Source organism: Oryctolagus cuniculus, chromosome 5 (genome assembly GCF_964237555.1).
Source record: "Oryctolagus cuniculus chromosome 5, mOryCun1.1, whole genome shotgun sequence".
Lineage (NCBI taxonomy): Eukaryota > Metazoa > Chordata > Mammalia > Lagomorpha > Leporidae > Oryctolagus > Oryctolagus cuniculus.
In genome coordinates this window covers 1,270,191-1,297,540 of record NC_091436.1, presented here as the reverse complement: position 1 = coordinate 1,297,540, position 27,350 = coordinate 1,270,191, and the positions used below count along the sequence as shown (strand labels likewise).

Sequence of the window (27,350 nt, the reverse complement as noted above, 5' to 3'; positions counted from 1 at the left end):
GGGGCAGGGAGGACACTGCGAGGGGGGATGAGGTTTGCCTGGGCCTTCGGCAAGCAGGCACCTGCCGATGGGCAGCTGGGCCTGCAGAGAGGCGAGGGCTCAGGGCAGCGAGCAGCAGGCCCTGCCCTCAGTCCTCAGTGTTGGCTGAGTGCCCCGAGAAGGGGAGCCTTTCCCGTGCTTACGGAGTCGACTGCCCACCCTCTAAGCATTTTCTGTTCGTCTTCAGAGCCCACCAGGTGCCCGATGTGGGCAGGGATGTGCTGGTGGCGTCACTCGGCTGTGCTGGCGCTGTGCAGGGAAGCTCCTTCCTGGCACCCAGGGCCACAGGTGCTCGGCCAGGGACTCTGACCGGCCACCACCAGCTCCTCGGGCGCCCAGCCGAGGGCTCCTCAGTGGCCGCTGCCTCGTGAGACACATGTGGGCAGAAATGATGCGGACACACACGGGTCTGCCTCTCCCTGAATTGGACCAAAACCGCCCCAGCCTGTCACCATGAAGCATTGGAAATGCCCCGTGAGCCACAGGAGGCGCCGGGTGGGGTCGCCCAGCTGCACACGGGTGTGGTCTGCAGCAGGTGCGTGGCTGTGGGTGTCTGGAGCTTAGAGGACAGGGAGAAGTTCCTGACGCCTACTCTCTTGAGTGTTGTTCCTGAGTGTCCCCAAGAAAACAGGCTGGGAGCCAAGTTACAAGGACGGGAAAGACGCACGCAGGCAGAGAGCAGGGGTCCTTCCCCTGGGCTGACGTCCCTGGGCAGCAGGCAGAAGCCAGAACCGGGCTGCAGTGCAGAGAGCCGGGCGCGTGCCTGGGAAGACGCCCCTCCCGGGAGCACAGAGCGGGCGCCGTTCTTTTTATCTGGGTTTGCTTCCCTGTGTCTCGGTACTGAGAGTCCCCTGGACTTCGACGCTGGGCCTTGGCCTGCTGGCTCAGCTCAGAGTGGTCTTCTGGTTGGATGGTGCCGGCCTGGAGAATGGAGTCACTGCAGGTCCAACCTGACCCGAAGGCAGCTGTCACGTGTCACAGCCACGAGTCGCAGGGTCCCTCACTGCATTTCCCGGTGTGATGTCCGTGTGTGGAGAATCCATGATCATGGCCGCAGGCTCAGGGTCTGGTCTACCCTCCCCATCCCAGCTCAGGGAACTCATCAGAGAAAGGAATACAGAACCCGCCCCCCGCGCAGTGGCTGCTGGGAGGTTCGGCGAGGGCTGCGGCTGTGAACTTGCTGGGTGGCAGTGGGCCTCAGGCGCTGGCTGTGATGAACAGGGGTGAGCGGTCGCCATTGCGCCAGGGCCATCACTCTTGGTGGGGAGTGGACCGGGGCTGGGGTGGCTGAGCCCAGCTGCCCCTGCCAGCTCCAGGCTGTCACGCACCCCAGCAGCCGCACCAGGAGAAGCCGTGCTTCTGGCTGTTTGAAACACAGGCCGCTAAGGCCTACACTGGGTGACCGAAAGGGGGCTGGGCTTCGGCAGGGGCAGGGCGCTTCCCAGGGGTCGGGCTGCGTCAGAGCAGCATGGTGACTTGGGCAAGCTTCCCGCACCACATGGTGGGCCCTGTTCTGTGTAGGACACAGCGTCCCAGTAGTGGGCTGTGCCCACGGGGCTCCTGGTACCCGGCACAGCCGATTAGAGGCACCAACATTCCGACTTCCTGCCCCCTCCTGCCCCTCCCCCAGAATGTGGCTGACCTCGTGCTGCTGGGAGGCCCAGTGCTTCTGTGGTAGGTGGCCAATTTGCCTTCAATCCACAGGGAAGAGAAAGGTCGATGGGCAGTTATATATTTCTGCATTTACTTTTTTAAAAGATGTATTTATTTATTTGGAAGAGAGAGAGAACCTTCCATGTGCTGGTTCACTCCCCAAATAGCCCCAATGGCCAGGACAGAGCCAGACCAAAGCCAGGAGCCAAGAGCTTCTCCAGGGTCTCCCATGTGGGTGCAGGGGCCCAAGCACTTGGTCCATCTTCCGCTGCTGTCTCAGGTACTTAGCAGGGAGCTGGATCAGAAGTGGAGCAGCCGGGACTCGAACCAGTGCCCTAACAGGATGCCCATGTGGGGAATTTGCCACCTGGGCTACCTGCCCGCCAGAGGATGGACTCAGAAATCCGAGGGAAGCCGAAAGCGAGGCTTTGTCTCTTCTGGGTCTTGAGAGTGCAGAGCGGCCCGGGGCAGCAGCCTGGAGAAGCAGCCTGGGGAAGCAGCCTGGGGAAGCAGCCTGGGGCAGCAGCCTGGGGAAGCAGCCCGGGATTCCCAGGCCCCCGGTTCCTTTTATCCCTTCCCCCACTTCTCATTGGCTGAGAAAGCTGGGAGGTGCAGTTGAGCCCAACACGGCGTCTGAGACGGGGAGGGGGCGTAGAGGAGGGGTTCCCAGACCTGCTGCTGGGCAGGTAAGGGGGGACTTGTATCCAGGAGGGTGCTTGGCACTGGTAGGGCACTGGCGTGGACGGGCCCTGTGGTGACCCGGTCTAGCCTGCTCCTGATAGAGAAGCCGTCGGAGGGAGGGGTCACTTCCTCTGTTCTCAGGACAGAGACAGAAACTGAGGGCCTTCGGTACCTTTGTCCTGCTGAAGGCAACTTGGGGAGAAGCAAGCACTGTCCACTCTTAAAGGGCCCCCACTCTCATTCCAGCAGGGAACCGACCTCACTGCCTGTTAGCCCTCTAACTCCTCGCACCGCCCCCAGAAGAGTGGCCCCGGACTGCTGAGGGGCCCTGGTGGAAGGCAGGGTTCCCCGGCATCCTCTGGGGTGCTACCTGGAGAGCTGTAGCTGTCAGGGGCGGGCTCTGTCGGCGAGCCCAGCCGTTAGCCTACTCTGGGGTTTCCGGAGTCTCTCCCGCGTGCTCCTGAGGCCCGAGGTCGCGGCTGTACTGAGGCTAAGCTGGTTTTTGTGTAGATACGGCACTGAGCATTTCTAACCCGGTGTCGCAGGCGGCGGCCACAGCAGCCACCCTCTACAGCACTTACTTATCAAAGCTCGAGGTAACCTTTGCGTTGGAAATCGATTAAAATCAGGAATTGCTCTTAAAATGCAGACCCTCTGGCAAATATCTGGCAAGAGTTCAAGTCCAGCATCTGGTGGACGTCGTGTTGGAAGGCCTTTCTCTGAGCCGCTTCTACGTGGCTCCATCGTCTTCGCTCCAAACCTCACAGAACCAAAAGATCCGTGGGTCGGGAGAAGGCAGAAAGGGCCCAGATCCCTGGTCCGGGCTCCCTGGTGTGACCCTGACACCCTGGTTGGAGCCAGCTGCAGCCCCCAGGCCCTGGGGACATTTCTCTTCAGAGCAGCAGGCTGTGGGTTTCCTTGCCACAACCGTAGCCTGGTTCTAGCTGCCCGTTCCGGTTTGCTTCGCCTGGCTTTGTTCTGTATTTGGCTTCTGAAGCGGGGCTCATTGTGTGTATCTGGGTGATTGACCCCTGACATGGACGGGCCCGGTCCCCCGCCCCTCCTGGCTACGTTTTTCTCTAGGTTGGTTCAGGCCATCAGTCTTGGTGGCCTCGTGTTGTGTGGTGGTAAAAATACCTCCCCGGGGGGCCCTCTGTCTCCACAGCAGGGTTTGCTGTGACGGTGGTCAGGGCGCAGCTGGCCGAGGGCCCAGGTGACCCTGCGGGGCTGACCGGGCGGCCTCCAGCTGCAGAGCTGTCGCTGCCCACACCCTGTGGCTGCTGGGGTCTCAGTGACTGGCCGCCCGTCAGCCCCGATGGCACAGCAGAGTTCCTCGTCCCGTGAGGTCACGCGTGCTCAGGAAGACACGGGCTGCCTCTTCATAGCCCAGGATTTCAGCACTGTGTGTCCTTGCTGGAAACCACATCGAGTCGGGCTGAGAGTCCAGGGTGTGGGGCGGCCTGTGGGGGTGTCCACATGAGGCTGGGCCTGCATCGGTGGACTCCAGAAGAGACAGGAGGGAGCCGCTCGTCCGAGGTGAGAAGACACGGGCAGAGCAGGGGAGGCGGAAACAGCCGGGCGGTGCCGGGCAGCCGGCGTGGTGCAGTCCTGGCCGGGCTGCTTTGCTCTGGGTCGTGGGTGCTATCACCTGGGGTGGGTGGGGGGCACCCTGCCATGTCCCCTCCCAGCCAGAGAGGGCAGGTGAGGGGCTGTCAGACCCACGAGGGGTGGGGTAGGTCTGGGGGTGGGGGCCGGAGTCTCCCTGCAGAGCTGGAACCAGAGCCAGCTCCTGGCGCCTGCAGGGTCGCCCATGCGCACGGCTCTGCCCGCCCTCCTCACCCTCCAGCCTCATGCCGGCTCCTACAGGAGGTGCAGGGGCCCGCGAGCCCTCCGCTGCACTGGCCGTGGGCGAGTTTTGTAGAGGGGAGGTCCTGGTGCGGCTGTCTTCGCAGGCCTTAGAACCCCTTTCAGGAGCGAGTGTGTGCCTGCTGGCTGGCCCAGGCGTCCCGCCCCCAGGGAAGCAGTGGTCCTGCCGAAATACCCAGACGCGTTCTCCGAAGCTGGGGTGGAGGGGCACGCAGGGTGGTTCCCCACGCAGCTCTGGGCGGGAGGCTGGAGCTCAGTGTGGCCCACAGCTCCCCTGCTGGGTGGGCCTGAGCCTCCCGCAGCTCCAGTGCCTGGGGTGTGCGATGGGGCTGGCGGTGTGCTCTCGCTGGACGCTGGCTGCGGCCTGCTGCCTGCCTGCCCTCCTCAGCTGCGTGACTTCTGCCCCTCGTCCCTCACCGCGCGGCTGCCCTGCCTCGGTGCACGGCTGCCGAGGGAGGTACTTGCAGAGCTGCAGGTGGTGTGGAGTGCTGGCGTGGGCACGGCTGCCGAGCATGGGGTGTGCAGATGGCTTGCGAGGGAGTGGCCAAGGCTCAGTCCTTCCCAGGGTCTGAGGAGAGCTCAACCCAAAGTGTTCTGGAGAGAAGAGCCAAGCAGAAGTAGCCGCCCCGAGCTGCCTGGGAACCCGGGCGTGGTGGCTGACGCTGGTCCAGGGGTCCTCCAGTGCCCCCGCCGCCGTTCCCTGCTCCTGAGTGCGGCTCAGGCGCGGCCGCCGCCGCCCTTGCTCTCCTCGCCGCCATGATGCGTGACTCCAGATCACCCTGGCTCCTGTGTGGGGGCGCTGTGCGGGTCCCAGGACGGCCCCTCCTCTCGGGGCACCCCTTCTGCAGAGTTCAGCTTCCTGGGGCGGCACCAGAGGCCGCGAGGCTCCTCTAGGAAACAGTTAGTTCCCTTTTACCAAAATCTAAGAACCGCAGAGCGAAGCACAGGCCTCCTGGGGCCGTGTGCATCCGCCGGAGCTGAGGGTGACACCTTGGGCAGGTGAGAAGGGGCGGACTTGCCACCCGCCTCTGCTCTCTGCCTCCGGGGTGCCGGGGCACCTGGCCCTGCTCCCACCCGCCGCGGATTCTCCCTGCCAGCGTTTGTCCACTGTCTGCTCGGCGTCCACAGGGGCCCTGGGAGCGCACACAGGACCCGGTGTCCCCGGGGCGTCTTCACAGAGTTGCCCCGTGGTCCAGTGGCTGAAGGTGTCAGGCTTGGGGGCGGGGGTGCAGCAGGGGTTCAGGGACTCCCGACGGGGTGTGAGTGGAAGGGGAAGCCCGGGCCGGTGGCCGAGAGGGCCCTCCCATGCAGAGTGGTGTGGGATCTGAGCTTGGAGGCACCGAGCCATCCGTGACCCTGGGAAGGCATGGCTGTCAGCTCTGGGCTCCAGCAAGGTTCTCGTGAGTCCGACCGAGGAGAGTTGAGTGAGGATGGGGGGCGGGGAGATCCCGGAAGAGGCTAGGCCACAGAAGCAGCCACGTCCCGCCCACTTGTGTCCGGGCAGGGCTGTGGTCCCAGTGGTTTCTGGGCTCAGTGTGGGGTCAGGACCCAGGTGCCACTGGCTCTGCGTACCTCAGACCTCGCGCCCATGTGTGAGGCTGGGGAGGCGGGGGTCCCCAGGCCCTGGTCCGCCTGGTAGCTGAGATGTCGCTGCTGACCATCGTGCCTGGAAGTCCACGTTTGTACTGCAGTGAGTCTTAATGTGAAGCCAGCCCGGGTGCTGCGCTTAGGGAACTAAGCGAGCTTCCTCCCACTTCTTAGACCCGCGAGAGTGAGTTTGGTGAACGATGAAAACAGGTGCTTTTTTACTTTTTCTTTTCAGGTTGTCCTGGCCCCAAAAAGCATGAGTTCCTGACGAGCGTCCTGGACGCGCTGTCCACGGACATGGTGCACGCAGTGTCAGACCCATCCTCTTCGCCCGGCAGGTACGGCTGCGGGGCGGGCCTGGCGGGAAGCCGGGGGCGCGGGCGCGGGCGCGGCGGGCTGACCTGGAGACAGCCGGGTCACGCGGGCTGCGTGGCTGCCCAGGGCCTGGGCGAAGGAGCCGCTGCACAGCCATGGAGTCGCTGCTCGGGTTTTAGCCGCAGACCCGCCGGGGACCATGTCCTGGAGGAGTCCGCACGTGCTGGTGTGGGCGCTCGCGGGGCCTGGGCGCGCGGGGGCCGAGCCCTGAGCGGCTGCGTTCCTTCCAGGCTCTCGGAACCCGACCCCAGCCACACGCTGGAGGAGAGGGTTGTGCACTGGTACTTCAAGCTCCTGGACAAGAATGCCAGCGGCGACATCGGCAAGAAGGAGATCAAACCCTTCAAGCGGTTCCTGCGGAAGAAGTCCAAGCCGAAGAAATGCGTGAAGAAGTTCGTGGAGTACTGCGACGTGAACAACGACAAGGCCCTGTCTGTCCAGGAGCTCATGGGCTGCCTGGGCGTGACCAAGGAGGAGGCCAGAGCCAGCACCAGGAAGCGGCACAGTAAGCACCTTCCTGGCCGTCCTGCCCTTCCCAGTAAACCTGAGAGCGTGCAGGTGACGGGCGGTGCCGGTCAGCCGGGCCTCGGCCACTGGGGGACGGTCAGGAGAGACAGCTCCGGGCGTGAGCCGGCCTCGTGCCCCAGCCTCCCCAGCCTGCTCATTCCGCCTTCTGACGTCCGAGGGGCCAGTCTGGGACCAGGGCACGCCCCTGCCCGCCCTGCCCAGGGACTCCGCCCGGCCAGCCTTCCCTCGGGTCGTAGCTGCTTTCCAGTCGAGTGTCTTTCTATGTGGGCCTGGCCCAACTCACCAGCTACCACAGGAGGGGACAGAGCCCCCAGGCCGAGCCCCACGACCCAGGGCCCAGGCAGCACTGCCCAAGGCCTGGACACCCCGGGGAGTCGCCCGTGTCCCTGGCCCCCTCGAGCCCTGGAGTGGAGACCAGGCTGCCCGTTCCGGCCGAGGCCTGTACGCTCCGTCTCGCTGGCTGCACCTCCTGTGTCCCCGAGGCCTGTTCAGGTGGCTTCTGGGCTCTCGTGCCCAGCTGACTGTGCCCTTCATTCCTGGGCCCTCGCGGGCTCTTCCTCGTGGCTATGGACCCTGTCCCGAGCCCGTGACTGGCTGCCCCTGCCGTCGCTGGGCGTCTGTTCTGTGTGTCTCTGTTTCTGGATGGCATGGGCTGGCCCGTAGCAAGCTGCACCGAAACCCGAGCCCCCGGTGCCGTTCGCCCTCCCCGGCGCTTGGCCCTGCCTGGGAAGCTGCCTGTCCGCAGCTTTCTGAAGCTCGCCTGAGTCAACGCGGACACTGGTCAGGCGGGCGGGCGGGGGCAGGGGAGGCCTTCAGGCACACGGTGTTCTCACACTGCCCACTGCTCCACCCTACCCTGTTTCCTGCAGAGAGACGCCCGGCTCGCCAGCCCTTTGCCCCTGTGAGGCTTGGCCGAGGCCAGGACCTCTGGGCTGGCGTGCGTGCTGGTCGTCCTCAGAGGCCGGGGCCCTCGGTTGGTGTGTTAGCCCTGGTGGCATTCAGTCCAGCTGAGTGGTGCTGACTCCTGCCAAGAACTCAGTCAGGAGTGGGTGTGCGCTGTCTCCCAGGGGCGGCTGGCCCCGGGCGTCGCGGTGGTGGGCGTGTCAGCCGTGGGACCTCCGATTTCCGTGGACGGCATGGCTGTGCTCTGTCCTGGGGCTCTGCAGGTGGCCTTGGGCCTTTATTATTTAACAGCTGTGTTGACCAGGATGAACCGAGGCAGAGGCACCGGCTCTCGGAAACGCAGCCCCCAGAGGACCGGAGCTGCCTGCTCAGCAAGCATGGGGCTGCCCTGGGAGGAGAGCGTGCGGCTCCGGCCGAGGAGTTCAGGGAAGGGTCCAGGGAGGGCGGGACTTGGGGACAGACCCAGCAGCCGGGAGGCTGCAGGCCAGGCGCCCGCCAGGGCACCACAGGCGGCCTTGAGGTCACACTGGCCTGAGTCCTTCCGTGTCTCAGGGCCGAGCAGTTTCCACCATGCCCAGAGACAGCGGCGTCAGCTGCGCGTAAGCAGTGCCCCAGAGCAGCCTCGCCGGGCGGGCCCTCCAGCCCCGAGACAGAGCTGTTCCCCAGGACCCCGCGCACGGGGCGGCGGCAGCCCCGGGGAAGGCCAGCTTCCTGCAGGTGCACGTCCGGCTGCGCTCATCCCGGCTGCTCCAGGGTGGGATTTGCACCGAGGGTGGGCGGCCAGCTTGATCGAGCTGTGGGGGCCTGAGAGGCCGGGGGAGGAGCCGCTCCTGTGTAGTCTGACATGGGAGGGGGTGGATACAGTGGCGTCCAGGGCCGGGGTGTGAGAAGGCCCTTGGGGAGTGTGTGTGTGTGTGTGTGTGGCACCGTGACTGGGGTCCCTGGGAAGCCCGGGGCTGGGAGATGAGGCACCTCCCGGGCTCTGTGGACAGCAGCCGTGGCGAGCCGGAGCTGTGGAAGGTTTCAGAGCATGGAGGCTTCTGGGTGCGTCCGTGTTGAGAGTCTGCTCAGCCACCGGCGTGGGGAACTGGGAAGCTGTCAGACCTCGCCCTCCTGCTCCGTCAGACGGCTGCCTGTCCTTGTTTCAAAACAGTACAATTCCAGAAAATGTGAGAGGCAGAGGACGGTGGCCACTGAAGACAAGGATAGGCACAGGCGCCATGCGGGGCCAGGCGGGCCAGTGCTGGCGTGGTCGGGGGCAGGGGCGGGGCAGGAGCTGTCGCTGGGCCTCTGGATCTGCTGGTTTGCATGGGGGAGGGGGATGAGCTCCTCCAGGCCGGCAGGGACCCGAGGGCAGAGCCCGAGGTGCAGGAGCCGAAGCTGCAGCCGATGAGCCCACTCCCGGGGGGCTGGGCCTGGGTTGGAGTCAGACAGTGATCCGGGACCTGCAGGGGAGGGGCGCTCCTCAGACAACCGCTCTGGGAGCTGGCAGCTGCTGTGGGCAGTGCCCCCATGTCGAGGCCGCCCCCTCGCTGCTCTAGAGACAGCGAAACTTGGTTTGAAGAGCACGCGGAGGAGCTGGGAGGGGAGAGCACGGATCAGGGTGGCCTCCCCGGGACGCAGCCTTCCTGGGCGATGGCGAGTCTGGATCGCCAAGTGCGCTTCCTCCCCAGGTGTGCAGGCTGGAGCGGGCCAGGGTGCGGGCAGCGGGCAGGCATGGAGAGGCCCGGCCGCCTGGCACCACTGCAGGGCAAGCCGAGCCGTGTCCCCAGCTCTTCTGCTGGCTGAGGCTGAGGCCCGGGATGGGTGCAGTCCCTGCAGGGGCTCAGGCTGGGTGTGAGGAGGGGGTGGGGGGCTGGGAGTGACCCGTGGCAGGGAGGAGGAGGAGGGGCTGGGAGTGACCCATGGCAGGGAGGGGCAGGAGGCTGAGAGTGACCCATGGCAGGGAGGGGGTGGGGGGCTGGGAGTGACCCGTGGCAGGGAGGGGCAGGAGGATGAGAGTGACCCATGGCAGGGAGGGGGTGGGGGGCTGAGAGTGACCTGTGGCAGGGAGGAGGAGGAGGGGCTGAGAGTGACCCATGGCAGGGAGGGCGGGAGGCTGGGTGTGGACTTGGGGGCTGGGGTCGGCTCTGTCTCCTGGGAGCCCACTGCTGGTCAGACGTGTGAACCACTGCAGAGTTCTGAGTCGTCCCCAGGGAGGTGCACAGACCAGGGACTGAGTTTGATTTTCTGGCCCGTGGGCGTCAGAGCACAAGCCCAGGACCCCTGCTGCTTGGTGAAATTAGACGAACGTTGGAGATTTGTCTGTGTTTACTTGAGCTTAAACCCGCCCCGTGTTCCTTGTAGACTTTTTGTAAGTTTTCACACAGTTTTATTGCCGGTTATTGTCCCCTGCCCTGCCGAGTGCGAAGCCGCGAGAACTCAGCCGACTCAGGAGGGGTGAGCTGGGACACCCGGGAATCCTGGCTGCCGCTTCGTTTCCTGTGGATTTGCTCACAATGTCCGTTTTTTTCCTAAGAAGTGTGAGAAATCCAGGAAGATAGGAGCCTGGGCCCTTCCCAGAGGCTCCGTCTCTCCCCAGAGGGTGTTGTGTGCTGTGCCCTGCTTGTGTCCCCTCTGATCTCTCCCAGAGGGTGTTTGTGTGCTGTGCCCCGCGTGTGTCGCCCCCCTGTCTCTCCCCAGAGGGTGTTTGTGTGCTGTACCCCGCGTGTGTCGCCCCCCTGTCCCTCCCCAGAGGGTGTTTGTGTGTTGTGCCCTGTGTGTGTCGCCCCCCTGTCCCTCCCCAGAGGGTGTTTGTGTGCCGTGCTCCGCCTGTGTCGTCCCCCTGTCTCCCCAGAGGGTGTTTGTGTGCTGTGCCCCGCGTGTGTCGCCCCCCTGTCCCTCCCCAGAGGGTGTTTGTGTGCTGTGCCCCGCGTGTGTCGCCCCCCTGTCCCTCCCCAGAGGGTGTTTGTGTGCTGTGCCCCACGTGTGTCGCCCCCCTGTCTCTCCCCAGAGGGTGTTTGTGTGCTGTACCCCGCGTGTGTCGCCCCCCTGTCTCTCCCCAGAGGGTGTTTGTGTGCTGTGCCCCGCGTGTGTCGCCCCCCTGTCTCTCCCCAGAGGGTGTTTGTGTGCCGTGCTCCGCCTGTGTCGTCCCCCTGTCTCCCCAGAGGGTGTTTGTGTGCTGTGCCCTGTGTGTGTCGTCCCCCTGTCTCCCCAGAGGGTGTTTGTGTGCCGTGCTCCGCCTGTGTCGTCCCCCTGTCTCCCCAGAGGGTGTTGTGTGCTGTGCCCCGCGTGTGTCGCCCCCCTGTCTCTCCCCAGAGGGTGTTTGTGTGCTGTACCCCGCGTGTGTCGCCCCCCTGTCTCTCCCCAGAGGGTGTTTGTGTGCTGTGCCCCGCGTGTGTCGTCCCCCTGTCCCTCCCCAGAGGGTGTTTGTGTGCTGTGCCCCGCGTGTGTCGTCCCCCTGTCCCTCCCCAGAGGGTGTTTGTGTTGTGCCCCGCGTGTGTCGTCCCCCTGTCCCTCCCCAGAGGGTGTTTGTGTGCTGTGCCCCGCGTGTGTCGTCCCCCTGTCTCTCCCCAGAGGGTGTTGTGTGCTGTGCCCCGCGTGTGTCGTCCCCCTGTCTCTCCCCAGAGGGTGTTTGTGTGCTGTGCCCCGCGTGTGTCGCCCCCCTGTCTCTCCCCAGAGGGTGTTTGTGTGCTGTGCCCCGCGTGTGTCGTCCCCCTGTCCCTCCCCAGAGGGTGTTTGTGTGCTGTGCCCCGCGTGTGTCGTCCCCCTGTCCCTCCCCAGAGGGTGTTTGTGTGCTGTGCCCCGCGTGTGTCGTCCCCCTGTCTCTCCCCAGAGGGTGTTGTGTGCTGTGCCCCGCGTGTGTCGTCCCCCTGTCTCTCCCCAGAGGGTGTTTGTGTGCTGTGCCCCGCGTGTGTCGCCCCCCTGTCTCTCCCCAGAGGGTGTTTGTGTGCTGTGCCCCGCGTGTGTCGTCCCCCTGTCCCTCCCCAGAGGGTGTTTGTGTGCTGTGCCCCGCGTGTGTCGTCCCCCTGTCCCTCCCCAGAGGGTGTTTGTGTGCTGTGCCCCGCGTGTGTCGTCCCCTGTCTCTCCCCAGAGGGTGTTGTGTGCTGTGCCCCGCGTGTGTCGTCCCCCTGTCTCTCCCCAGAGGGTGTTGTGTGCTGTGCCCCGCGTGTGTCGTCCCCCTGTCTCTCCCCAGAGGGTGTTGTGTGCTGTGCCCCGCGTGTGTCGTCCCCCTGTCTCTCCCCAGAGGGTGTTGTGTGCTGTGCCCCTGTGTGTGTGTTGTCCCGTCTGGTCCCTCCCCAGAGGGTGTTTGTGTGCTGTGCCCTGCGTGTGTCGTCCCCCAGGCTCTGTCTCTCTCTCCCAGGGCTGTTTCCGTGCCTGTGCGTGCGCTTCCGCCGTGTGGCCTTGCTGCCTGTTTATTCTGGACATTTGCATTTTGTTCCATTAAAATTCATCATTTATTTCTTTATTATGTTCGGCCCTTCATGCATTTTAAGTAGTATGCTCCCTACTCTTGGTTTTCGAATGGAATATTCCACCAGATGTCATTAATGAAATTTATCTTCACTTCATCTACGTAGCAGAGTTTTATATTTCCTTATACTTAAGACATTAACTTTTCTTATCATAATATGCCTTTAATCTACCCATGTAGATTAAGAACATAGAACAAACCAAGTCAAAACTGGCGATTGTTGGCAGCCGAACCGGCTTAGGACAGAGTCAGGGTAATGGCCCTTAGATTTGAAGCATTGCCCAGAAAGCCTTGTCCGGGTGTGCTGGAGGGGCCGAGTGTGGCAGAACAGTGAGGACAAGGGCAGCCGTCACCTCGGACGTGGGTCACTGAATTCTAGAACCGCGCGCTGGGCGTTCGGCACGGCACTGACGGTGCTGCCTGCTCGGCCGGGCGGGAGCCGGGGGCTCAGGGCTGCTCTCCACGCTGCAGCTCCTGCCGGTGCCACCTGGAGGCAGGGATGCCCGGAGCTGACTGCTCAGGCATCTGGGGAGTGACCGAGCTGCGGGAGGCCTCTGTCTGTCTCCGTCTCCCTGCCTGTCAAATTCACAAAGCAACGTGCACCTGAAAAAATAGACTTAGCCAGCTTAACCCACTAGCCGTGTACTGAGCACCTGGGTGTGCTACCTTTCCCATTGTGTCTCTGCCTTCATGAAAGAGTACTTCAAGAAGTTTGTGGAAAAAAGATGAAATTAAGAGTGGGTTTATTTTGCTACAAAACTTCTTTTGAATTCACGCATAATTTTTTCACAATGCCCATTCCCGTGAAGCTTTAGAGATTGTGTTTCTTTATTTGAGAGACGGGTACAGATATGGAGAGAGGCAGGGAGAGCGAGCGCCCATCGCGGGCTCGCTCCTGAGATGCGGGCAGCCCGGGGGCGGGCCAGGCCGAGGCTAGGAGCTGGGAGCTGCATCCGGTCTCCACGTGGGTGGCGGGCACCCGCTCACCTGAGCCCCCACTGCTGCCCAGGGTGTGCGCTGAGGGGAAGGTGAAACCCAGAGCTTGGGCTCTGCTTCGGAACGTGGGCCTCAGAGCAGACACCACCCACCCGGGACTCGCTGAAGACCCTTCGTGTGTCGAGCGAAGACGGAGCTTGGAAGCTAACACCTGGCTTTCTGCTGCTCTCGATGAGCAGCCGGAGGCCAGCGTGGCTGGAGTGGCCGGCCGTTGCCTGCAGGGCCTTGCGGGGCGGCCCCGCCCTCGTTGCTGATGCGGTCAAGGCAGGCTGAGCCCCACGCGTGTAGAGGCCGTGGGCCTGCACATGCGTGAGGCAGGGCTCGAGCGGGCTCAGGGCTGTGTGGGGTGGTCAGCGAGGGCTGGGTTGTCGGGGTGGAGGAGGTGCAGAAGAGAGCGGGGTGCTGCCGTGCTGTCAGTGGGGCTCAGCCAGCGGGGGCTGGGCAGGGCGGGCGTCCTCAGGGGAGCCCTGATGCGCCCAGCTCGCGAGAAGAGGCCGCAGCAGGGCGTCTGTCCAGGAGCGGCCAGTCCTGACTCCCACAGTAGGGGTCTCTGGCTGCAGCCAGCCATGAGCCCTGAGGGGCAGTGCCACAGGATCCAGCTGCCGGTTCGCACCAGCGTGGAGCTTGGGGCACTGGGACCCGCGGTGCTGGGAGGCGGTGCTGACAGACGTCGCGGGGAGGAGGGGTGGTCCCTCGGGCAGCCTGTCCTGAAGAGCGTCCCTGGGCCCATGCTTCTGGGCTGGGGAGCGAGGCCGCGCTGGAGACTGGGGTCCCCAGGGGGAGACACTGCTGGGGTGGCAGAGGCGTCCCTTTGGCCATCAGGGAGGTGAGGAGGGCCGAGCCTGCAGGACAGAGGGGCGGCCCCAGCAGGGGACAGCAGGGGCCTGGAGGGAGGCAGGGGCTGCAAAGGCGTGAGAGGAAGAGACCGGAGCACCAGCCGGCGCTGGCTGGTCCCGAGCTGCGGCTGACGGGCGCGGGCCGCTCAGGACAACTGCACCCCGTTGTACCAGACGATCCAGGGGGAAGGGCCCTTGGAGCCACACTCATAATTCCCAGGATTTAACATAACCCTGGAAGGCCTCAGTGAGCTGGGGCCGGGGCCGGGGCACGGCCAGGGCTTCCTTCCCGGCCTCCTGGGCTCCGGATCCCCTGTCCTCAGGGACAGCGTGGAGAACCGGGGCTGGTGGACTCCCTGTGGGAGCTGGGATGAATGGGACGTCCAGGCGCTACTGACCCGGGCATCGCCTGCTGCACCTCCCCTGGGCGTGCTGGGCACAGCTGTGCACACTGTGCCGCCTGTGTGCTGTACTCCCCTGTGTGTGCTGTACTCACCTGTGTGTGCTGTACTCACCTGTGTGTGCTGTGCCCCTGTGTGCTGTGCCCCCTGTACACACTGTACTCACCTGAGTGTGTGCTGTACTCACCTGTGTATGCTGTGCCCCTGTGTGCTGTACTCCTCTGTGCACACTGTTCTCACCTGTGTGTGCTGTGCCCCCTGTGTGCTGTACTCACCTGTACACACTGTTCTCACCTGTGTGTGCTGTGCCCCCTGTGTGCTGTACTCACCTGTACACACTGTGCCCCCTGTGTGCTGTGCCCCCTGTGTGCTGTACTCACCTGTACACACTGTGCCCCCTGTGTGCTGTGCCCCCTGTGTGCTGTACTCCCCTGTGCACACTGTGCTCACCTGTGTGTGCTGTGCCCCCGTGTGCTGTACTCACCTGTACACACTGTGCCCCCTGTGTGCTGTGCCCCCTGTGTGCTGTGCCCCCTGTGTGCTGTACTCACCTGTGTGTGCTGTACTCACCTGTGTGTGCTGTACTCACCTGTACACACTGTGCTCACCTGTGTGTGCTGTGCCCCCTGTGTGCTGTGCCCCCTGTGCACACTGTTCTCACCTGTGTGTGCTGTGCCCCCTGTGTGCTGTACTCACCTGTACACACTGTGCTCCCTGTGTGTGCTGTGCCCCCTGTGTGCTGTACTCACCTGTACACACTGTGCTCCCTGTGTGTGCTGTGCCCCCTGTGCACACTGTGCTCACCTGTACATATGCATCCCCTTCACACTGCTCTGTGTGTGTGCCGCGCCTCACCTGTACACACTCATTGTGGCTCACCACTGCCTCAGTGCTGCAGGCCCTGAGGAGTTTGGTTTTAACCCGGTCTTGTTTTCTCTCTGGCAGCCCCCAGAGGCAGCGCTGACGGCACCCCCAGTAGACAGGTGAGTGTGGCCGCTCCCCTGGCTGGTGTGGGCAGCAGAGCTGCAGGCTGAGGCAGGCTTGCAGAGAACCCTTGCGCCCAGCCCTGAGATCAGCGCCTGTGGTCCTTACCGGTCTGTGCCTCCTCTTTACATTTGAAATTTCAAGTTTATGGCTCCCGTTCCCCTTCGTGAGGGGGAGGAGAGACAGGAGAGGCGTCCAGGCACCCACGGGAATCAGGCCAGTCCCCACGGGGTTCCCGCCTCCCCTGGGTGTGTTCATACACAGACCCTGTGTTCTGGAGCATCCAGCTCTGTGTGCAGTGAAAGGAACCCCCCCCCCCTTCAGCCAGGGCGCTACCTGCACCTGCTTGGTGCCTGCCCGGCACCTCCAGGCAAGCCCTGCCTTTGCCCAGGGTCTCCCAGAGGCCTGACACCCACCTGGCCGGTGACCTGAAGCCGCTCTGTGAGAAGGGCTCTGCTTCGGGATGTGAGCAAACATTTACCCTGTAACTTTCCCAGGCCCCCAGCGAATGCCTTACCTGGGGTCTGAGAATAACGACCCCTCCGGCTCCAGGTGGCCAGAGACCCCAGCATCCCTGCACCCCTGCACCCCACTCCCCAGTGCAGGCTCGGCCACCCACCTTCTGCAGAGCAGGAACAAGGACAGTCACCTGGGCCTCACAGGGCCGTGAGCCAGGGTCACACGGTCACCCAGGGTCACACAGAGTCACCCAGGGTCACAGTCACCCAGGGTCACACAGTCACCCAGGGTCACACAGGGCAGGGAGCCAGGGTCACATGGTCAGCCAGGGTCACACAGAGTCACCCAGGGTCACAGAGTCACCCAGGGTCTCACAGTCACGCAGGGTCACACAGTCACCCAGGGTCACAGAGTCACCCAGGGTCACACACAGTCACCCAGGGTCACAGAGTCACCCAGGCTCACAGTCACCCAGGGTCACACAGTCACCCAGGATCACAGAGTCACCCAGGGTCACACACAGTCACCCAGGGTAACAGAGTCACCCAGGGTCACACAGTCACTCAGGGTCACAGAGTCACCCAGGGTCTCACAGTCACCCAGGGTTACAGAGTCACCCAGGGTCACACAGAGTCACCCAGGCTCACAGAGTCACCCAGGCTCACAGAGTCACCCAGGCTCACGCAGTCACCCAGGGTCACACAGAGTCATCCAGGGTCACAGAGTCACCCAGGCTCACAGTCACCCAGGGTCACAGTCACCCAGGGTCACACAGTCACCCAGGGTCACACAGTCACCCAGGGTCTCACAGTCACCCAGGGTCACACAGTCACCCAGAGTCACACAGAGTCACCCAGGCTCACAGAGTCACCCAGGCTCACAGTCACCCAGGGTCACAGAGTCACCCAGGGTCTCACAGTCACCCAGGGTCACACAGTCACCCAGGGTCACACAGAGTCACCCAGGCTCACAGAGTCACCCAGGCTCACAGAGTCACCCAGGGTCACACACAGTCACCCAGGGTCACACACAGTCATCCAGGGTCACACACAGTCACCCAGGGCAACAGAGTCATCCAGGGTCACAGAGTCACCCAGGGTCACACAGTCACCCAGGCTCACACAGTCACCCAGGGTCACAGAGTCACCCAGGGTCACAGAGTCTCCCAGGGTCACACACAGTCACCCAGGGTCAGACAGAGTCATCCAGGGTCACAGAGTCACCCAGGGTCACAGAGTCACCCAGGGTCACACAGTCACCCAGGCTCACACACAGTCACCCAGGGTCACAGAGTCTCCCAGGGTCACACACAGTCACCCAGGGTGACAGAGTCATCCAGGGTCACAGAGTCACCCAGGGTCACAGAGTCACCCAGGGTCACACAGTCACCCAGGCTCACACACAGTCACCCAGGGTCACACAGTCACCCAGGGTCACACAGTCACCCAGGGTCACATAGAGTCATCACCCAGGGTCACACAGTCACCCAGGGTCACATGGAGTCACCCAGGCTCACAGTCACCCAGGGTCACGCAGTCACCCGGGGTCACACACAGAGTCACCCAGGGTCACACAGCAGTCACCAGGGTCACACGGTCACCCAGGGTCACACAGTCACCCAGGGTCACACAGTCACTCAGGGTCACACACAGTCACCCAGCATCACACAGAGTCACCCAGGGTCACACAGTCACCCAGGCTCACACAGTCACTCAGGGTCACACAGAGTCACCCAGGCTCACAGAGTCACCCAGCGTCACACAGTCACCCAGGGTCACACAGTCACCCAGGCTCACATAGTGGTCACCCAGGGTCACACAGAGTCACCCAGGCTCACAGAGTCACCCAGGCTCACACAGTCACTCAGGGTCACACACAGTCACCCAGCGTCACACAGTCACCCAGGGTCACACAGTCACCCGGCCTCACGTAGTGGTCACCCAGGGTCACACAGCAGTCACCCAGGCCTTTCACTGTAGCCGAGGCCACAGATAGGTGAGGGTAAGCAGAGCATGCGTAGAGCTGACGTTGAGAAGGAGGGGAGTTTGTGTTCCCGGCCTGCTTGGTTGACTCAGAAGGGAGCAGAGCTGTGTAATGGAGCTGACGAAGCTGATGGGACATGGGGGAGTGCCCGCCCATCTGCCCTCCTTTGAGGTTGACCATCTGGGCAGCTGGCAGACCAGCGGCTGAGGGACGGACCCCTCGTGGGCTCGGTGTGGGAGACAGCCCCTGAGTCTCAGGGCTTTATCAAGGGCATAGAAGCCAACCCAAGCCCCGCCTGACCTTGGTTCCCCTGCATGACACAGCCGCAGCGGGGGTCGCGGATCCCTAGGGACTCCCACTGCTTTGCTGTTCCCGTCTGAGTGACTTCTCACTGAAAGCCCAGTGCCGAGGGACAGCAGGGCTCCGGCACAGGAAACGCACTCTGCAAGTCGCCCTGCTTAGCTGAAATGGTGAACGGGGATGCGGAGGGAGAGAAGCCTGGCGCGTGCCCTGAGTCTGGAGCTGGGTTCGACGGGCGATCGTGCCTTGTGATCACAAGGCGATGGAGCAGTCCCCGGTTCCTGCCCACTCCCGACGTTCTGGGACGCGGTCAGCCTCTCAGCTGCTGTGGTTTCCGGCCCTCCGAGCCCTCTAGAGAGAGGGACGGTGACCACGTGACCAGTGTCTACGATTGACCCGTGGTCCCCACAGCCAGGGCTGGCCTCCCCGGTGGCGCCGGCTGAGCCTTCCCATGTGGGCAACGGCCACCTCCTCACCTGCGCTCTCTCTCTCTCTCTCTCTCTCTCTCTCTCTCTCTCTCTCTCTTCCAGCCCAAGAAGCAAGGCTGAAGGGCCCCCGCGTGCCAGGCGGCTCTGAGACACGGGCGACCCCCGCGGCAAAGCAACCCCACACGTCCCACTCCCGCCTGTTCCCCGCACGTAAAGTCGACCCTGTAGAAACGGGATACTGCCACAGACCACTCCCCTCGGGAAACCAAAGCCCTCGGCCATTGCTCACGTCCGGCGCGTGTGTCCTCTCTCGACCTCCTGGTCGCGCCTGCTGGAGATATGCTTTGAGTGCCCCGGAGCTTAATGTCCTCGCTGTGCCCGCGGATACCCTCAGACCTTGGCAGGAGGCGCCCGGGTCCGTCCCACAACACGCCCCTCCCCAGCCGTCACATGCGTGGTCTGGGCCTGAGCCAGGCCTGTCGGCGCTCAGCACGTACTGCTCGGGTGTTTGTCTCCTGGGGTTTGAGTTTCTTTCCTTTGCTGTCCAGGGATGGCTCATCCTGCCAGTCAGGCCAGCACCCAGCCCTGGTGGGAGGGGGCTCTCGCGCTCACCTGGCTGGGATGGTTGGGCTCTTCCACGTCAAGCCTCCATTGGCACTGGCGTTGGCCTTGGCCTTGGCCTTGAGCATGGACAGTTCCTGCCAGTAAGTCGTCAGCCTGGATGGCCCCCTCCACAGAAGTGGGCCCAGCCCAGGGCTCCCACAGCCGCTTCACACCCTGGCGCCTGCTTCTCACTCGGTTCCAGCCGTGGTGACCCTGGGGCCACCCCTGAACAGATCACGGACAGTCCTTGAGCAGGGGAGACAGTGTGCTCGGCACTGACCGCGTGGGTGCCTGCATTCCTTCTGGATCCTTCCAGAGAGGGGGTCATACAGCGGCCCTTATGAGAGGACAGTTGGGAACGGAACGCATGCGTCTCAAGCCACGGAACCAGCTGTGCACCCTCTGCCGCCGCCCCCGGACCTGGGCCCTACGGAGCCATGGGAGGAGGAGGAGCAGAGCAGGGTGGGTGCGAGGCTGCCTGAGCTGACTTTGGCTCGGCCCCAAGTCCCCCGCAGGTGTCGAGTGGAGCGGTGCCAGCAGGACAGACGCCTCAGACACTCCACACCTGCAGGCCGGCTCGTGCACGCGTCCAGGTGGCTGGAGAAACAGTTACAACCCTCAATGTTTTGGATAATCTTTTGTACTTCTGAACTTTGAATTTAATCCTGTTTCTTAGAGTAAAATAAAACATGCTATCAGAACGGCCTGGGGTCTTCCTTTGCAGCTGTGCTCAGAGCACGGTGCTGGCCTGGTCCTCCAGGCTGCTGCCCCAGGACACAGGTGCGCTGGTGGGGGCGCGGCGTGGTGTGCGCTGGCATGTGCCACCCAGCAGGCCCAGCGACCCAAACGGACTTGGACCAAGACGTTCTGGAATAATGGCGTGCTGCGGGAAACACGGAACGCTCTCATTGCATCATTTCCTGGGTGGCCACTGTTCCACTGTTCCAGCCTTCACCCCTTTCAGGGTCCTGAGCTGGTAGATGTGAGAGGCTGCCACGCCACGGTGTGTAAGGGGCTGAGTGTGTGTGGGCTGTGACATCGGTGGTGTCCCTGTACCCATTCCTGGTGGAAACGGGGGATGGCCATGTCCATGCCCGTCCTTGCCACATAGAGGAGCATGGTCGCCCCGGGACCCACGCAGCTGGGCCGGAGACACTCTGCTGCCAGGTGCAGAAGCGCGCGAGTGTCTCCCTGTGATTAAAGCCGGCACTGCTCACCCAGCCCCCGCCCTTGTGTCTTCTTGGTGTCTCGTGTGGTGCCTCATGGCCCCGCCCTCGTGTCCTTGTGGTGTCTGGTGTGGACTGCCTGGTAGCCCTGCCCTCATGCCCCCGTGGTGTCTGGCGTGGACTGCCTGGTAGCCCTGCCCTCATGCCCCCGTGGTGTCTGGCGTGGACTGCCTGGTAGCCCTGCCCTCATGTCCCCGTGGTGTCTCACGTGGACTGCCTCGTAGCCCTGCCCTCATGTCCTCATGGTATTTCGCATGGACTGCCTGGTAGCCCTGCCCTCTCATCCCCATGGTGTCTGGCGTGGACTGCCTCGTAGCCCTGCCCTTGTGCCCCCGTGGTGTCTTGCATGGACTGCCTCGTAGCCCTGCCCTCGTGCCCCATGGTGTCTGGCGTGGACTGCCTGGTAGCCCTGCCCTCGTGCCCCCGTGGTGTTTCACGTAGACTGCCTGGCAGCCCTGCCCTCATGCCCCCATGGTGTCTCGTGTGGACTGCCTCGTGGCCCCTACCCTTGTGTCCTTGTGGTGTCTGGCGTGGACTGCCTCATAGCCCTGCCCTCATGTCCCGTGGTGTCTGGCGTGGACTGCCTCGTAGCCCTGCTCTCGTGCCCCGTGGTGTCTGGCGTGGACTGCCTGGTAGCCCTGCTCTCGTGCCCCGTGGTGTCTGGCGTGGACTGCCTCGTAGCCCTGCTCTCGTGCCCCGTGGTGTCTGGCGTGGACTGCCTGGTAGCCCTGCTCTCGTGTCCTTGTGGTGTCTGGCGTGGACTGCCTCGTAGCCCTGCCCTTGTGCCCCCGTGGTGTCTGGCGTGGACTGCCTGGTAGCCCTGCTCTCGTGCCCCGTGGTGTCTGGCGTGGACTGCCTCGTAGCCCTGCTCTCGTGCCCCGTGGTGTCTGGCGTGGACTGCCTGGTAGCCCTGCTCTCGTGCCCCGTGGTGTCTGGCGTGGACTGCCTCGTAGCCCTGCTCTCGTGCCCCGTGGTGTCTGGCGTGGACTGCCTGGTAGCCCTGCTCTCGTGTCCTTGTGGTGTCTGGCGTGGACTGCCTCGTAGCCCTGCCCTCATGCCCCGTGGTGTCTGGCGTGGACTGCCTGGTAGCCCTGCCCTCGTGCCCCATGGTGTCTCGCATGGACTGCCTCGTAGCCCTGCCCTCGCGTCCCCGTGGTGTCTCGCGTGGACTGCCTGGTAGCCCTGACCGGCCTCACAGGACGCCCACCCCCTCCCGCACCCAGGGCTTGCTCTCTGCTCAGAGAAGAGTGTGTTGTAATACAGCCCAGGGAAGACAGAGCTGGGAGGGAGCCAGGAGGAGCCGCTGCCGGGCAAAGTGCCAAGGGGAGGGCGTGAGGACCGGGGCGTGCAGGAGTGGAAAGCCGGGGTGTGCGGGGCCGAGGAGCTGGGACAGGGCGGGGGTGAGGGGAGGCACTGAGCCAGAGCAAATGGTTCTCATTGCAAAGGATTCAGTTGCAAATCCCAGCCAGCAAGCCGTTTGCCCTCCTTACCTGTGCGGCTGCTGTTAGCAAGGAACGCCTCCGCCCTGAGCACCGGATCTCCTCGTGTTTGGGGAGGCTGCTCTGCGCCTCGGCCAAGGGCCTCCTGGCTGGCGCCCTGGGAGCAGTGCCCGAGCAGCTCATGAATCATGCCTGCGAGGGCCACACCCAGAACTTCGAAAAAGCATCGGCTCTTTCGTTGGCCTTGATGTGTAGAGATGACTGGCAAGTAGGGAACAGATCTGTCATGCAGAGCTACAGTGGGGAGACAGTACTGAGGTGTGCGAGGACCAACCCGGGCCTGTGGGGGAATCTGGGGACAGGGTGACCGATGGTGACGATGGTGACAGTGACAAAGGATCTGACGGGGATGCTGGTGATGGTGGCGTTAGCACAGGTGGTGAGGGGGGCAATGGTTATGGGGGTGGTGCTGAGGGTGACCGATGGTTACGGTGGTGACAGTGACAAAGGATCTGACGGGGATGCTGGTGATGGTGGCGTTAGCACTGGTGGTGATGGCGGCGATGGTTATGGGGGTGGTGCTGAGGATGGCGATGGTGACGATGGTGACAGTGACAAGGGATCTGACGGGGATGCTGGTGATGGTGGCGTTAGCACTGGTGGTGAGGGGGGCGATGGTTATGGGGGTGGTGCTGAGGGTGGCGATGGTGATGACGGTGCTGGTGTTACTCTGCCTAGGGTGGGGGTTACGGTGATGGCGGTGCTGTTGGTGGTGGTGATCTGCTGGGGGAAATGCTAATTCTGATGATGGCAATGGTGGTGGCGGCTGTGGTGTTTAGTGATGGTGACGGTAGTAGTTGTCATGCTGAGGAAGGCTCTGGTTTTCGCCTTAACGTGGTGGGAAACCGCATCCTGATGAGGCCACTTGGATATTTACGGCATCACTCACAGGCCGGGCAAAGCTGTCAGCTTGAGTCAGCTCGAGATCCGCTCAGTTTCAAGTCCCACCTGCACTTGCCGGGGTGTTGAGGAGCTCACGTGGCCCACGGGCTGGACGCCGTCACATACCCAGCACTGGAATGCCGCTGCGGCCGACAGAGCACTGAGCCGTTTCCGGTCTTCCTTCCTTCCTTCCAGAGTGTCATTGGTCATCTCGTACTGTGACGCTGTGAATGGGACACCCCAAACCCCAGAACGCTCCTGCACTCGCTCCTGCCCCGGCGCCTGCGTGGCTGCACTCGGTGCGTGAGGCCGGCCCGGCACAGCCGGACTTGGCTGCATGCCCCACGGTGGGCGCCGGTCGGCCGGCGTTGTCCTGCACGCCTGTGGCTGAAGTGCAGGGCAGGGCGCTCAGCTGTACACACGCATCCCAGCCCCAGCCATCACATGCTCACACACTCCCACACACATGGCCATCACGTGTTCACACACATCCCCACACACGGCCATCACATGCTCACACTCACCACACGGCCATCGCGTGCTCACACATGCCCACACACACAGCCATCACATGCTCACACACTCCCACACACATCGCCATCACGTATTACACACATCCCCACACATGGCCATCACATGCTCACACACACACATGGCCATCACGTGTTCACACTCACACACACGGCCACCACATACTCACACACGCCCGCACACACAGCCATCACATGCTCACACACAGGTATGGCCATCACATGCATACACCCATCTTTCATAGGCACCAAGTACTGAACAGAGACAATTCCTCTGTGGCTGTGGCTGGCTGTGGCTGCACCTGTGGCTGCGGCCATGGCTGTGGCTGTGGCTGTGGCACCGCCACGCCCAGTGCTGGGGTCCGGCTCCCGGCAGAGTTAGGAAAGGACGTCCGAGCTGAGCGTTCAGCCTTCCTCCTCCAGGTCTCCCGGTGCCTTCTAGGTGATGTAGCATTGGCAGCTCTCCGTCATCACCCCTCAGGGGACTCAGAATCAACGCAGTGTGCACCTTGCCACCTGAAACTATGGGGCACGAATGTGGCACTTGAAAGGTGTCACAACTGTTCACACATGATGCCACTATCTCATTCCTGCCTCAGTTTCCGTCTCAGTCTGCCCAGCTGCTGCAAAAAAGCATAGGCCCAGTGTCGGGGTGCAGTGGGTGTGTCGCAGGCCCAGTGTCGGGGTGCAGTGGGTGGGGCACAGGCCAGTGTCGGGGTGCAGTGGGTGTGTCGCAGGCCTGGTGTTGGGGTCAGTGGGAGTGTCGCAGGCCTGGTGTCGGGGTGCAGTGGGTGTGTCGCAGGCCTGGTATCAGGGTACAGTGGGTGTGTCACAGGCCTGGTGCCGGGGTGCAGTGGGTGTGTCACAGGCCAGTGTCGGGGTGCAGTGGGTGTGTCACAGGCCTGGTGTCGGGGTGCAGTGGGTGTGTTGCAGGCCTGGTGTCGGGGTGCAGTGGGTGGGGCACAGGCCTGGTGCCGGGGTGCAGTGGGTGTGTCACAGGCCTGGTATCAGGGTACAGTGGGTGTGTCACAGGCCTGGTGCCGGGGTGCAGTGGGTGTGTCACAGGCCAGTGTCGGGGTGCAGTGGGTGTGTCACAGGCCTGGTGTCGGGGTGCAGTGGGTGTGTCGCAGGCCTGGTGTTGGGGGTCAGTGGGTGTGCCGCAGGCCTGGTGTTGGGGGTCAGTGGGTGTGTCGCAGGCCAGTGTCGGGGTGCAGTGGGTGGGGCTCTCTTCGCAGTGCTGGTGCCCCGTATCACAGCCCTGGTTCAGTCCCGACTGCTGCGCTGCCCCTCCACTCCCTGCTGATGTCCTGGGAAGGCACCGGCGGTGGCTCCAGTGCCTGAGCTCCTGCCACGCACGTGGGAGACCTGGGTGGGGCTCCGAGCTCCTGGCTTCAGCCTGGCCCAGCCCTGGCTGCTGCGGTCATTTGGGGAGGGAACCAGCAGCCTTAAAGTCTCTCCCTCCCCTTGTCATTTTGCCTTTCAAATAAATAGTAAATAAGTCTCAGCCAATACGAACACAAACCCCAAATGCTGTAGTCTGGGTGACTTAAGCCACAGGAACTTATTTTCTCAGCATCTTTGACCAAAGTGCTCACTGGGTCAGGCCCTGTGAGGGTCTCCTCCTGGCTGGGTCAGGCCCTATGGGGGTCTCCTCCCGGCTGGGTCAGCCCTGTGGAGGTCTCCTCCTAGCTGGGTCAGGCCCTCCTGGCTGGGTCAGGTCCCGTGGGGGTCTCCTCCCAGCTGGAAGATGGCCGGCCTCCCTTGGGCCCTCCCCGGTGGGGAACAGAGCAAGAGCCAGAGTGACAGCGAGAGAGGGACAGAAGTGCGTCCTCCAGGGCCTGCCCACACCAGGACCCTGATCTGGGCAGGTGCCGGAGCTGGGCTGAGGAGAGGAGAGGAGAGGAGAGGGGAGGAGAGGCCCCGCCTCCACATCCCGTGGGAACTTGGGGCGGCCACAGCGGGTGCCTGGCAGGTCCCCCACATGGCCCCCTCAGGTCAGACCCATCAGGAAGCAGGAAGTTGGAACCTCAGCTGGGGACGGCCGGCGGGGGAGACTCGGCGAAACAGGTGCAGAGCACACAGGGCAGTGACCTGCTCCCGGGCCGGCGTCCACCCAGTGAGGCCGTGGCACTGGGCCCAGGGAAGCCGCGGTCCCCAGGAACATAGTCGGGCGTGAGGAGGAACAGGACTGGAGTGGGGTGGGTCAGGGAGGGGCCTCGGGGAAGGGCGGAGCTGGCCGCTGCCCACCTTGCGGTTAAAGAGGACACAAGCACCACCCCTTGGAGCTCTGTCCTGCTGGCGCCCCGTGGAGGCGGGGCCCATGGCTTCTGGAAGGCACGAGCCCGCATGTCCCCGGCTACCTGAGAAGGAGGCGGAGCTTGGGCTGGGCGTGGGCGTCTGTTGTGCGCTCCTATGCCCGCCCTGTCCCCAGGGCACAGGTGTGAGGGGAGGCCTGGGCTCTCGCCCCATACGGAGGCTTCCTGTAATGGGAGCCCCGGGGGAGCAGCCACAGGCAGGGTCTCCGGCTGGCATCCCCAGCCTAAGGGCCACGTCCAGCTGCCCTGGAAGCCTCTGAAACAGGCCCAAGGGGCAGCCGTGACAGCGTCTGTGGTGACCCTGTCCGGGGCCAGCGTCCATGGAAGCTACCGCTGTGGACCAGCCCTGCGGGCCGTCTCCCAGGTGAGGGCTGCCTGGAACTGCTGAGTGGGCAGCTGGTAAGTGGGCTGGTGAGCAGGCGCTTTGCCTGCTGGGAGAGAATATTCCAGACCCCAAGTGGCTTTGTCAGAGTGCCCTGTGTCACACAGAGCATGCGTCGCGCTCCCAGCTCCGACCCATCTGCGCCTGCCGCCGGGAGCCCCTGTCCCCTGTGTCCTGCATGCGTTAGAGAAAAGCGTTTCTGTAGAGAGGCTGGTGGGCAGCAGGCCATCCTGGGCTGGCACAGCTGCCCTGGACACCGGCTCCGTGCTCCTGTGTCCTGGCCTGCCGTGAGACCGTCTGCATGGGGCTGGGTCCTCGTGACAGCTCCCAGCTCCCACGCCCAGCACAGGGCCCTCCTGCCTGGGGCGGGGGGACGGCCCGAGAGCTGAGCCAGCGTGGGCTGTGCAGTCCAAGCTCGGAGCCGAGGGGACCGGGGACCTCTCCCGAGCTGGGCTGCGCAGCCCTGCCTTCAGACCCCGTCTCTCTTCCTCCCTGTGTTAGGGGTTTCCAGAGAAGTAGCCAACAGGATGGGTGTGTGTGTATGCACACATGTGTTCACTAAACATGCACACATTACACACGCACACATGCATTATACATGCCTCTATACCCCAAATACACACGCACTTTACATACAGTAATGCATGCACAGGTACATACATGCATTATACATGTCCCACACACTACATGCATGCACATAGTACATACATGTTCATGCAAAACACACGTCTACACACACAAACATATGCTTGCACATGCACACACATAGCACACACAGGCACTCATGTACACACATACATACATAAACACACATATATACATACATGCACAAATGAAAACCGATACACAGGCACACACACACACACACACACACACATTGGCCAGGCCCAGTCCTGGGCATTGAGACTGTTTAGGGAGTAAAACAACGGATGGAAGATCTCTGTGTCTCTCTCTCTGTTGCTCTGCTTTTCAAATATGCGCACATGTACACACAGGCAGACACACGCAGTGTCTGTCATATGCATATACATGTGTGTATGCATTCACACACGTGCACATGTATTTACACATATATACCCACGCACACATACACACAGGCAGACATGCACAATGAACACATACATATGCACTTACATGCACTCACACACATGTGCACGTGCGTGTACACATATAGGCCCAGACACGTGTACACATGCACATAGTCACACGCATGTGCATGTGTGTGTACATATAAGCCCACAGACACGCACACACATGTGCAGTCACATGCATGTGCACGTGCATGTATACATATAGGCCTGCAGACACGTGTACAGTGAGCATAGTCACACACATGTGCATGTGCATGCACACATATAGGCCCACAGACACGTGCACACGTGTGCATAGTCACATGTATGTGCACGTGCGTGTATACATATAGGCCCACAGACACGTGCAC

General features: G+C 63.0%; 1 protein-coding gene across 2 annotated transcripts in view; it reads left to right on the top strand.

The window, feature by feature from the left end:
* Positions 1-19,776, top strand: part of SMOC2 (SPARC related modular calcium binding 2) — a 135,871-nt gene extending 116,095 nt beyond the window's left edge. For both annotated transcript variants that reach the window (XM_070074590.1, XM_070074589.1), the window contains exons 10-13: positions 6,062-6,164; positions 6,432-6,706; positions 15,264-15,301; positions 18,575-19,776. In XM_070074590.1, coding sequence (XP_069930691.1) covers positions 6,062-6,164; positions 6,432-6,706; positions 15,264-15,301; positions 18,575-18,592 — 434 coding nt within the window. In that variant the 3' untranslated portion in view covers positions 18,593-19,776. The remainder of the gene's footprint in view (positions 1-6,061; positions 6,165-6,431; positions 6,707-15,263; positions 15,302-18,574) is intronic.
* Positions 19,777-27,350: the final 7,574 nt, after the last annotated feature.